At 36.7% G+C, this 13407-nt stretch overlaps 1 protein-coding gene across 6 annotated transcripts in view; it reads right to left on the reverse strand.

Annotated features, from left to right (window-relative positions):
• PTPRZ1 (protein tyrosine phosphatase receptor type Z1) overlaps positions 1-13407 on the reverse strand; it is a 159653-nt gene that overhangs the window by 70712 nt on the left and 75534 nt on the right. For all 6 annotated transcript variants that reach the window (XM_017666193.3, XM_017666192.3, XM_073238527.1 and 3 more), the window contains 2 exons: positions 5236-5415; positions 3028-3179 (listed from right to left, as the gene is read on the reverse strand). In XM_017666193.3, the coding sequence (XP_017521682.3) occupies positions 3028-3179; positions 5236-5415 (332 nt within the window). The remainder of the gene's footprint in view (positions 1-3027; positions 3180-5235; positions 5416-13407) is intronic.

A 13407-nucleotide genomic window follows, 5' to 3' on the forward strand; every position in this document is an offset into this window, starting at 1 on the left:
AAGATCAATTATCAAATGTAATAAGTTACCAAGTGTTATTTCAACTATGCTGTTGGAATTTTTTCAAATATGGTTTCATTCTTTCTTGATTGGACATGCCTTTCTTGATGGGTCTGAGTTATCATTTTTGGACATTATTGTTCTGTGTTCTATTAATAGTGAAACACAAGGATTTTCTCCTTCTACCTAAAAAACACCAATACAGCTTCAAGTTCCTTATTTTAAATCTCCTCTCTAGCTGCAAGACTATTCCCTATTAATTTTTACTTCAGTCCAGGTATCTATAACGGCCTCTAGTCTTATAATTTAGTGCACGTCATCTCGTGGACTTGGAAGTCAGGTAACTCAGCTAGTTTAAGAGTATAATTAAGGAAAGAGTGGAAAGCCTCTCAGAAGATAAGTGCGCTATTAGCGCTGTGACTAGAGAAATGGCAGGTGGGAAGCAGATGATGGTTGTGGCCCCTGCCTTGGGTGATCACCAAAGCCTTTTCAGAGAGAGAATTTCTTAGCTGTACCCTGAAGGATGAGACCTTAAAACTGACAGATAAAAAGGCAGAAGAGATTAATCTGTGTTCAAGTCAGAGGGACAGGCTTGGAAAGGCCATTAGGCAAGAAACATATAAGAGTGACAAATGGGAAGTAGTTCGCTGTGATTTCAGCTGAGCATAGGTGAGAAAAGAGGAGAGAAATGAAGCTGGAGGGGTCACCCAGGAAGGGCTGTGAGGCGGCCCCACAGTTTGGTTCCCTGAAAACAAGTGGAAGCCCCGGATGTATTTCAGCTAAGAGGAGCGAGGAGTGAGGAGTGGGAAGGCCTGGGGGAAAGCGGGGGACAGGGAGGAGAGTAAGACTAGAGAGGGAGACCAGTTCAAGGACATTTAATGATCCAAGTAAGAGTCAAAGGTAGTTTGAAGTTTTTTCTGACCCCCCCCCCCCCACCCCCCCACCCCCAGAACCGAGAAGACTTGACTGTAGGATGTGGGAAATCAGAAAATAAAGAGCAAGTCCGGGATGACCCTGACTCTCCTAATTACATGGGGAAAATTTAAAACAAACAACTAACCCCTTTGAGAGATGACTTGAGGGGCTTTTTAAATAAGAAAAATACACAAGCTTTAATGCCCAGATTCTGTACCATTTATTTTGCTGGTTCAGGGCTTTTGTTGGCATTAGGGTTTTTCCCGCTTTTTATTTTTGTTCTAAATGAGTATGTGAGAGAGCTAAATTCTCAAATTTGAGAATTTTATGTGTTTAATGAATTGACTTTTATTTCTTTGACTAACTGAATTTGATAAACATGCTTTTCCTTAAGGATATTTAATACATTAAGAAATTATAAGCTATCAGTTTGAATGTGCATATCAATCCACATTAAAAAAATAATTTTTTTAGTCCTTTAGGAGATAATTCAGTCTAGTCTTATTTTTGTTATCAATAACTATTTTGGATTATAAAAGTAATATAGTAATATAGTATCATAAAGACAATTCAGAAAACAAAATTCTAAAGGAGAAAAAGAAAGGTACCTATAATGCCATCATCCAGAGAAAACCATTGTTAATGTTTTTTTGGTTTCCCTCAACTTTTTTTACAATGGTAATAATTTAATCTCTCATTTAATCCTCATAATAACTTCATAAGGCATGTCTACTACTATTATGTCAATTTCACAGAAAAGAAATGGAAACATAAATTAAACCATTTATACAATGTCATGTCAATAACTAAAAACTAATAACTAAAAGGTGAAGTCAGTATTCAATGCTAGTCCATTTAAATCAGAGTCTGTACTCTGTCACCATTTAATTAGTTTCATGTCTTACAAAATTGGGATAATAATACTGTGCACAATATTTTATATTATTCTTTTTTAAAGCACTAATATTACCTTAAAAAATTAACATCTTATGAGACACCTTTTTTATGTTAATAAATCTTTCAAAAACATGATTTTTAGAAAGCCTATAATAGTCCATCATAATGTACTTAATCATTTCCTTTTGTTTCAACTTTTCATTATGGTAAATCTTTGCACATACATTTTTATTTTATTTTGGTATCATTAATATACAATTACATGAGCAACATTGTTTACTAGATTCCCCCCATTATCAAGTCCCCATCACATACCCTATTACAGTCCCTGTCCATCAGCATAGTAAGATGCTATAGAGTCACTACTTGTCTTCTCTGTGTTGTACTGCCTTCCCCATGCCCCCCACCTACATTATGTGTGCAAATTGTAATGTCCCCTTTTCCCCCTTATCCCTCTCTTCCCACCCATTCTCCCCAGTCCCTTTCCCTTTGGTAAATTTTAGTCCATTCTTGGGTTCTGTGAATCTGCAGCTGTTTAGTTCCTTCAGTTTTTTTCTTTGTTCTTATACTCCACAGATGAGTGAACTCATGTGATACTTGTCTTTCTCTGCCTGGCTTATTTCACTGAGCATAATACCCTCTAGCTCCATCCATGCACATACATTTTTAAACAAATATTTAATTATTGTTTTAGACTAAATTGCTACAAACTGAAATAGTGGGCATTGAGAATGAAACATTTAAGTTCTTGATAAAATCAAGAAAACTGCTTCCCAGAAAGTCTATCAATTTAAATTTTCCCCAGGCATCTTTGAAACTGTTTATTTCACTTTAAGCTCATTATTTATTATAATTATATTTATTTTGCCAATTTTAAAGCTGAAAAATTTTCTAATTTTTTTTTTGCATTTTCTTCGATTTCTCAGTATGTTGATGAAATTTCTCTTTTTTATTCCTTGCTGGGCTATGGAAAGAATTTCACTTATTCATTTACTTATCAGCATTTATTAACTCTCTGTAATGTGGCACTCTGGGTTACCAGGAAGTGGAAAAGCAAATATGGGTGTTATTGAGTTTACTCTAGTGAGGAAAGCAGAAGTTAACCAATTAAACAAAACTATAAAATAAATATGATTAGACTAATCAAATTACATGCTAAATAAAATCTCAATGACTTAGAAAATGAAATAGTAACCTGAGCACATAGTGACCTACCTCAAGTGGAAATTTTTGTCCTTCTAAACTGTGCTCGGATCCATCAGATGACATATTGCATTTTCCCCAGTGGAAAGTGATCTTGCTTGCTTTGAACACCATTTCTGAAACTCCTCCACTGAGATGGTAGTCATTAGTGAGATTAATTTCCACTAAAAACACACATACACACAATAAAATTTCATCTAAGTTTCTGAAAATCAAAATTACAAATTCAACTAATATTTCTTTTATTATTTAAATGTACATTAAAAATCATTTATTGTGATAAGTTAAAAAATATTAAGTTGCCATTTTGGGAGCTGAACTTGTAACTCTGCACAATATATTTAATGTATTTTATTGCCTCAAATGTAAAGTAAACTGAATAACTGCTGTACTATTCTAATAGCAGAAGGCAGCCAGTCCAGCTGCCCATTTTTTTGGTGTCCTGAGACTGTTGTTCCCCAAAGCTGTGCTTCCCTAAGTTATTTGACGGTACTGAGGGGACAGAGTAAGGGGCGAAGGAAGAGAGGAGAGAAGTCTTCCCTTGGGAGTGCCCTCTGCCTTCTCACCTTCGGCCTGTTTCTACTCTCTATCAGGCTGCTGTTTTTATCCCATGTCCTTCTCCCTCTAAGCATCACCTCAGGGTTCATCAAGTTCCAGAACTTCTGTGCTAGGCTGTGGCAGGGAAGGTGGGAAACCCATTCCTATTGAAACATGAGTTTGAAGTCCAAGTGGCAACTCACAGCATCTTAAACTCTCCTACCTGAGTTTCACTGCAGATTATTATCTGTCTGTATTTCATGAGTTTTATTAGTTGTCTGGAGAGTAATGATTCTCTTGAGAGCCTAATGCAAAATTTTAATGTCTTTCAATTAGATTTAAACAGTCTTTGTTCCACTAGGCAGAAACCACTGTTGGCATTAGGGACTGAATCCTACATATTGGCCACTCAGCTAGAGATATAAATGTCCATTAATAATAATAATAAAATAATAACAATGACAGGTCCAAGAACAATAATGGTTAACATTTATTTATCACTCACTATGTGACATGCATTACACTAAGTACTTTCCATGTATTAAATATTTGACCCTTACACAAAGCTTATAAAGGGATACCATTATAACCCCTATTTTACATGTCTGGAAATTGAGTCACAGAGAGGTTAAGTAACTTGATCAAGGTTCCACATTGTACTTTAAAGAGCCAGTAGTGAACTTAAAAAAGCATGACTCTAAAGGTTAACGGCTTGATCACTTGAAATATAAAGCAGAGATTACATGCTTTACTGCTTAGTACCACCCTTCAAAACTGGTAATGAAACTGTCAGGATTTGGGACAATATCCTTTCATATATTAATTAATACTATATTATAACATATAATGATTTTATTAATTATTCATTAAAGAAATATTTATTGAGTGCTTATTAGGTATCACACACTGATATAAATTCTTACACACATGGAATCTAAAGTTAAACTACTACATTCAAATAATTATATTACCAAGATATGCAAAATAGAGAAAAAAATTCACTAATGATAAAACCATCCCAACAGAGCAACTGTTATGATGAGAATATTTTTTCTAATCTTTGTTTTTACATAACTTCCAGATATAGACACAATTTCATTTAAAATATAATATCAGAAAAGGACAGCTATTCACTTTTGAAACAATTTGTCCATATATTGTTTACTGGAATTTTTTATGGTATTGTATTTTGCATGTTCAAAAAATTCTCAAAAAGTTACTCAGAGAGTGTTTCTTAAGGATGATAATTTTACACTTTCTGTCTAAAAGAGCTAGTAATTTCTTTTCTTAAAATTAAATTATAATCGATTGCTCTTTTGTAACTAAATATTGAATATAACACGAGGCTGAGCAGACAAGATCAAGCAGAATGCCCAAGAAAAGGAAATCCTGATTGATTGATTCACCAGTGACAGTTATTCAATTGTATTAACTAAATATTACATTATCTTTACCACATCTTCTAACATTATTGTTATATTATGGGAGAATATGATGTGATGACTTTCATCATGTTTAAAAGGTTGTTTAAATTTCTAGTTTTCTGTGACTTTGTTTCTTCTACCTATAGTTTCTATCCAGTTCATAATACATTATTCAGAGGAAAATGAAATGAAACTAACTTAAACATACTCTAGGTTAAAAAAACATCTTAAAGTCACAAACAAAATGCAAACATTTTACCTGTTTTCCCAGTGTTATGAATGAACGTTTTTTCCACAGACGGTTTATCCCAACCCTGAAATTTAAGTTTCTTAAGATTCACATTGACTTGTGTAAGATCTTCATCAATATTGATGGGAGATTGTTTGGGGCTATTACATGTTGGGTATTTCTTTCCCCAATTTTTCTGATTCAGTGCCCCTAGGAAAGGAAAGAGTAAGAAATCAGTTTCTTAAACTACCATGCAGAAGTTAATTTTTATGTGATGAAGTAGCTAATACATTACATAAAAATAGGTACAATAGTAGGAAAAAATGGTACCTTTTTGAACTGATTCATAAAACAATCATGCCTAGATTAAGATTCTGGGTTTCAATATGATATACTATTAAAAGAGGCCTATAGATCAACCACGTCAAGTACAGGGTTCAGCAGCAGCTTTGTCTAGCCATCACATTTTCCAAATCAACAGGAAGCCTAATTGTCACAGCAGATAGTCAGTCCCAGCCCGGGTTCCAGATTGAAAGGCGACCAGATGATGGGTGGTGAGTTCTGACTTCCTCAGCACTCTCGAGGGGGGCAGTCCCCTTCAGATCTTCTGTCACCCCTGCCATTGAGTGATTTGGTTTATTTTTCATCTGCTCATGGTTCTCTTTATAAAAACATTATCACCAGGCTATCCTTGAAACATCACCTCCCTTCCCCCACTTTTATTGCTGGTCATAAAACTTACCAGGTTTTATTGTATAACAGTAACAAAATAAAACAGGGCTCTCTATAAAGGTTTCTGCTTACAGTCAAGTAAATTTCCACCTGAGTTACAGAAATGAACAGCCCTCTAAACCAAAACTGCCCCATGAAGCCTTTATGAAACTGTGGTCCATCTCTCACGCTTTCTTCCACAGGATGCTAACCTGGCTGTGCCCAAGCAGTGCGAAGAACAGGTATGTTTTATTTAAAGGTTTATTAAAATGTATGAAATGTTCCAAGTCCAAGTCTTAACCTTTTCTCTGGCTAAACTCTAGCATCTCTCCAAACCACCTCATGAGAGAGCAGGGTGGCAATGAACTTCTTAGCTTATGTCTTTTCAAATGCTTTGACTTCAGGAAATGAGTATGGGTAAGGCCAAGATTGTACATGGCTGATGTTTAGGGAAATTACACATAAACACACCTTCTATACAAGCCTAGTCTATGCCATCTTCTTTATGTGAAAAAAAAATAAGTGAGGATTTTCACTTCCATGCAAGCTCTCATAATGTGACAAACCTAATTGCATAATTTAGCCCAGGAAAGAAAGAATAGTCATACCTCAAAATGGCCTATAGAGCCAAAGAAAATTAGGTAATTCATCTCCTAATGAGGCATCTACCAAAATCAGTAGGGGCTGAAAATTTATTCTGTTTTAAAATCTAGCACTATTCCTAGAGAGTGCTTGAGTGCAATAGGCTTTAAATATGCAGTGAGGCACATTTTGGATTCTAGGAATAGCTTTAATGATTTGAGTAAGAATATGTTAATTTCACTGTAAAGAACCTAGGCATGGGGAAAAGGAAACACTGCTTGTTTTATTAATGTCAATGCAAGAAAAGCAGAGAGAAATGCAGCATGAATCAATAAGACCCTTCGTATTGTTTAAAAATTTTAATACAGTGCAGTAAATTCCAAGCACACTTAGGAAGAGTCTCATAGTTGTGGTGCATAGAAACTTACAATTTTAAGTCTCTAGTAACACTGCATGATTTATAAACCTGCTATTTCCATAGTGATCATCTCTATTTGGATTCCATTTGGCATATCCACAACTGAATACTCAATTTCTGCCATGAAAAAACTCCTTCTATAGCCTTTGTTATCTTCTGAACCTAGAAATCATCCTGATGCTTCTGTTTCCTTCTCAGCAAGGAGGCCTCTGTCATTCAAATTATATCCCTAACCAGGCCATTTCTCATCTCGACTTACCGTGCTCACCCAAGCCACTGTCACAGTTAGCTTATATGTTGCTATTCTTGCTGAGGAGGAAAATGCTGCCAACACCTGGGAGATCATTAGGAGAGTCGGGCCCACTGCTGCCTTCCTAAGTCAGAATCTAAATCAACCACAATCCACAGGAGATTCATATACATAGTACATTTTGAGAAGCAATAGCTTAGAGAGCGCCAGTGCCTTCTAACTGGTCACCACCTTCTTCTCTTGCCCCTTCCACAATTCTTCTCCCCTTCAGGGGAGGCAGGATACTGAGAGGGCCTCCCAAATTCCCATACCCTATTGCACATGCCCTGTATAATCCCCCCCACTTGAGAGTGGGCAGGACCTGCAATGGGATGGGACAGTGTAGGGAAAACGAAGTTCCCATGGCCTGGATGCTCACCTGACCCTCATCTGCTTGCCCACTGTGCACGTGCCATGATGTAATACTTGGCCCACTGTGCAGGCACATGCTTACAATGTGTTAGCAACAAGCCATTGTTGTCTGTGTTGCTACATAGAGACCTCCTCCCAGGACTCTGCATGGAGGCAGATTAAAGATCGCAGACTTTTCAGATGCGGAGGTGATTCCAGCGCTCAACCTACCATCTGAGACTTTTTCCCCCTCAATGTTCTTTTGTTGTTATTCGGTCTCACCGAACCTGAAGTGAATTGCCCAGAACTGAAACGCTCTGGCACTACAGATGGTCATTTCATTGATTAGGTTACATTATATATAATGACAGATGTGATGGGGGAGTCCGTGCTGTGACTATGTTCTGTTATAGAAGGCTCTGTCATAGCAAACTGGGGTGAGAAGAAAAAACTGAAATGTGAGATAAGAGACTGTCCTGCTGGCTTTGAAGAATTAGGGTACCAGACTGTGACAGGGGTATGTAGCTAGGAATTGAAAGTGGCCCCTAGGATCCAACAGTGCCCCTAGGCTGATAGCCAGAAAACACAAACAAGTAATATGTCACAAAAAGACACATACTGTATGGTTTCAACTATATGAGGTAGCTGAAGCAGTCAAATTCATAGAAAGAGAAAATAGAACGGTGGGGAGGGGAAAAGGAAGTTGTTTAATGGGTAGAGTTTCAGATTTGCAAGATGAACAATTTACAGAGATCTGTTTCACAGCAATGTGAGTATATATAACACTACTGCACTACACACTTAAAAATGGTTACAATGGTAAATATTATCAATTTTTTTTGCCACAACAGACAAAATGGTTAAGATGGCAAAAACAAACAAACATTGGGGACCTGAACCACAACCGTGCAACCACAAGGAAGTGGATTCTACCAACAACCTGCATAAGCTTTGAACAGGACCTTAGGCTTCAAATGAGGACACAGGCCAGTTGGCAGCTTAATTTTAAACTTCTGAGACTCTGAGTAGAGAACTCAATTAAGTAATCCCTTCTCTCTGACTCTTGACCCATGGAAACTGTGAGATAAATAGGTGTATTTTAAGCTACTATATTTGTAGCAATTTTTTATGCAACACAAGAAAACACAATCAGTAGCTACCGTAATTGTTTAGAATATATATCAGATTATTATCAGGTCATCTGTCACTCAGAATTTTAAAAAGTGTGTATCACCACTCCCATCCTCTCTGATCTCCTACCACTTCCTAACACTCTGCACTGACCACTCTACTCTAGCCACACTGGCTTCTTTTCTGTTCCTTGAGCATGGGAGCCTTAGGGTTAGAACTTGCTGCACCTCTTCCTGGAATGCTTCCTGAATGCTCTGTCCCAGATTCTGCAAGCCTCACTCACTCTCTGGCTTCAAACAGGTCTCTGCTCAAGTGCATCTCATTGGAGAAGCTTTACTCTGAACATGCTGTATTAAATACACTTCTCTCCCTTGGTCTTTCTCAATTCCCTCTCATTTTTGTTTTTGTTCTCCTGAGCTATTCACCATGTTTGTTATTTGTTCCCATGCCGAAGAACCTAGAAAAAAAATGCCAGGTACATAGTAGTTGTTCAATAAACATTTGTTGAATGACTATGTGGCTAAAGGGAAGGTTCCTATGGCCAGGATCCTCACTTGAACCTAAACTACTTGATGATGTAACCAGCCTGCTGCTAGGCTACTGCTTCCACACCCACAGGCAATAGCTATTATCAACTGAGTCACTATATAAAGAGCTCTGCCCAGTGTTCTGGGTGGAAGCAGAGACAAGGAGGATTACAGACCTGCAGACTGCTGGATGCAGATGTAATACTAGTGCTTGACCTGTTGCTGGGAGAACAAGCGGGGTAATAAACCCTTTCACCCCAAGAATGTTCCATTGTCATTCCTCAGTCTCACTGAATCCATAGTGAACTTGCCCGGGGCTGAAACCCATTGGCAAGACAGACTGAATCAGACAAATAAAAAATGATGATATCTTCTGTTTAATGAATTTGTGCTCACAGGGATCTAACATGAAATGGCACAGGAAAAAATAAACAATTAAAGAAGCACTTCTAAACTCAACTGCAGGTCATATTTGAGTGTTTGTTTTATGACAATTTTGTTGAGCAATCCCTGCTAAACTTCTCCGGAGGGGTATTGAGAAAGATATACAGAAAACTCTGTGTTTGGACATTTTATAGCACAGTGATCCTGAGTAACTGGATTATGTTTGAAACACATTATGTGTGTATACTGAGTGTGGACCCAGTTTAAAACACCTACTAGATCATAGTGCCAACTACAGGTTCAAAAAGTCCCCTTAATTTTTGTGGCTGAACACAAAATGAAAAAGCCAGGATAGGTAAAAGGAAGTTTTTAGTGGAAAGGCTATATAAAACAGAAAAAGTCCATAAAAATAAGAACTTGAGGTTCTTTTTAAAGGACTGCAGAAGCAAGGCTGTTTCAAACCATCCTAAGCAGAAAAATGAGGAAAGTAAACTCATAAAGTGTAAACATTGTCTGTGAGGATGAAACACAGATCAAAGAAGCATAAATATATTTTACTTGTCTGTAATAATGAAATAATTAGATTATCTTATACTTAAACATTATTTCTTTAATTCCCAAATAAATACTTTTAATGTTGCAATTGAAGACCTCAATCCATGTGTGGTTAAAGCCAGGCTGATGTACCTGAGAAAACAGGTGTACAGAGTTCATTAGAACTATATTGTATCCACTTGAGTATTATTAGTGACTGATGTGAAGGAAGAAATTAGAACTCTTTCTGTAATTGCAACAGAAGATGATTAAGTTGATTTACTCATAAGGAGGACTACAGAGTACTAAATGTCAGCTTTAGAAAATGAAAATATTCATTCACATATTCATCCATTTATTGACACACCTGAATTAATACCACTCCTATAAATTTCAGGTGTTTACCTCTATTGGAGCACTTAAGAGACTGTATTTTTCTTTTGTTAACTTATCTATTTCATCTACCTCTTATTACCCAACTCCAAGTCTGGCACATGATAGAAACAAATTAAATGCTTGTGAAATAGTCTTTGTGCACCAAATGAATGTATTCAGTGTTTACATGCTGTGCACTGCCTATTCCGTGCAGAATGGAAGGCAATTCTAGGCTCTGTAGGAGATATGCCTGAGTTGAAGTTTGTTTGCTTGCTTGTTTGTTCATGCATTCCAGAAGGCTGGGAGCATGTTAAATAAAAAGTAGACAAATGCCTAAAGGAAGAGATGGGAAGAGGGAAAATAAACGTGGATATCAAAGGCACAAAATGCAGGTTTTCAGCAATGGGTAGAATCTTGACAGGGATGGAACCAAGAGCATGTCTGGTTGAGTGATAAGCCTGAGCAAACCACAACAGCAGAAAAGTGCAGACAATGCTCAGAGAGAAGTGGGCAGCCCAGCTTGAGCCAATGAGCAGAGAGTCTATGCCAAGGAATTCTAAAAAGGGAGATGGAAAGGCAGATTGTGATCCAATGTACCTGGGTAGGCCAGTGGGACACACAGTCTTGCAAGTGTAAGGAGCTCATAGCTGTCTTATCAGAGATTAAGCTTTCAGGAATGCAGGACAGACAGAAATGGAGAGGCTGCATAATTAGTGGACAGTTCCATAGGCATATTCTATTTGTCTTCATTTGATTTTTACAGAATCCCTATGCAATGGACTGAATGTTTATGCCCCTCTAGAATTCATATGTTAATCCTCAGTCATATATTATAGAGGTGGGGCCTTTAGGAGGTAACCAGGTGATGAGGATGGAACCCTCATGAATGGGGTTAATGTCTTTATGAAAGAGGCCCAGAGAGATCCCTCACCCCTTCCGTCATGTGAGGTCTCAAAAGCAGTCCTCACCAGACATGGACTCTGCTGGCACCGTGATCTTGGACTTCCAGCCTCCAGAACTGTGAGAGAAATTTCTATTCTTTATAAGTCACCCCATCTGTGGTATTTTGTTATACCGGCCCAAACAAGGTACTTGGTACTTATTTGAAGACAATATGCCTATTATTTATATTGTAATTTCAGCACCTTTCTTAGGACCTGGCAATTAAGGATTAAGTAAAATGTTTCCTGAATGAATAAGTACCTCAGTAAGATACCTACAGTTTGTCTACCCTTTAATGTCCTTGTGTTCTACATCTTCACCAATTTGTGTTCTAAATAGGAACACATTTAAAAAAACAAAAACATTCTGTGTAGGGAAATATTACTCCACTAGTCTCTAACAGCAAAATGTCAAGTAAGGAAACCTAAGTTTAAAATAAAGAGGGCATGAGTTAAAGAAAAAAACAAACAATGCAGGTTTTTAATATTTGGAGAAAAAATAAGAAAATGAAAATGAAAAGAAAGTCAAAGACAAAAATTATTCTTTCTTTCTCTTTTTTTGCATTATTCCTATTGAGTCTTATCTGCTAATATGAGAAAAATGGATAAAATAATTATAACATTGTAGAAGGTATCCAGGAGAGATCCAATGAAAATTCATAGAAATATGATCAAATCCCAATATTTACTTCTTTTCAAGGTTAGCATATATTGCTGATATTTACCAAGATTTGAATAACAGTAGACTTAGAACTCATTCTTTAAAGACTAAGATATTGTTAAGAAAAATGGATGCTACTTTTAACCGTAATGACTTTGATGTAAGTCAAGACCGTAATGGTTTGATGTAAGAAAATGTCTGCATGTCTACGTATGTTTTATATATACTAATAAATATACCAAGAGCTAAAACTTAAAAGTCACTGAAACAGTATAAAGTTATTAGCACTGGGTGACTTGATTCAAATTTCAGTTTGTTCAAACATAAAAAAAATAAATCAAGTGTTATTTTCAATGAAAATGTAGCTCAGAATTTAAAATTCCAGTAAAATGGAAAGATAATATATGTAGGTAGATCCTTTTCAGGTGCAGCAGTCAGCTGCTTGAGAAAGAGAGCTTCCTTGAAGATGAGAAATTAACCGAAAAACTACTGAATAACAATCACTGATTTCATGTCACATCAGGAACTGCCATCACATAAACTGAAAGTAAAGAAGAGGAATGTCTGAATAACTTCCCAGGTCAAAAATAGGAATGAGGATATATTAACATGCACACATCAGTAAGCCTGTGTGTGTTTTTGGATAAACAGAGGTTTTTGGAGCTAGAAAGAGCAAAGCAGTTGGCAAATGCAGATAATGGTTGCTATTACAACTGCACTGAAAGCAGATAAAATGCGAACAATCTCAGAATGAGAAACTATTCAGTCAAGACTGCATTTTCCTTTATTATCTGTCCTAATGGGACACTCACATCAAGACAGAAGAGATTTTTTGCAAGCCTGGGTGATTTATCCAACTGACAGGAGGCTGCACATGTCAGGGAAGGTTATTATCACTTTATTTAGTAAAATACTAGAGTAATGGTTCCTTAAGCATTGTGATACTTGAGAACATCTATTAAGTTCATATAAATGGGGAGAGAGAGGGATCAGAAAATTACTTCAAAGTTCTTGTTTAGAATTTTAGGACTCTTCCAAATTGGAAAAATCCAAAATAAACAAAAAAACTCTAAAAAATGATAGCAATAAAAACTATCGCTCTGAAATTCAATAAACAACTTAAGTTTTTGCACACCACAGGAAAAAGATAAAAACACAAGATGAAAAGGATCTAAGGACACTGAAATATTATTCTGAAGGTAAGTCATAAAAAGGTGATCATCTGGGGTGGGTGTAAATGGAATCAACAGGGAGAACGAGTAGGGTGAAATTCATAATTAACTAATGCTTTAATCAGA

This window comes from Manis javanica, chromosome 6, assembly GCF_040802235.1.
Source record: "Manis javanica isolate MJ-LG chromosome 6, MJ_LKY, whole genome shotgun sequence".
In the NCBI taxonomy this organism is placed as follows: domain Eukaryota; kingdom Metazoa; phylum Chordata; class Mammalia; order Pholidota; family Manidae; genus Manis; species Manis javanica.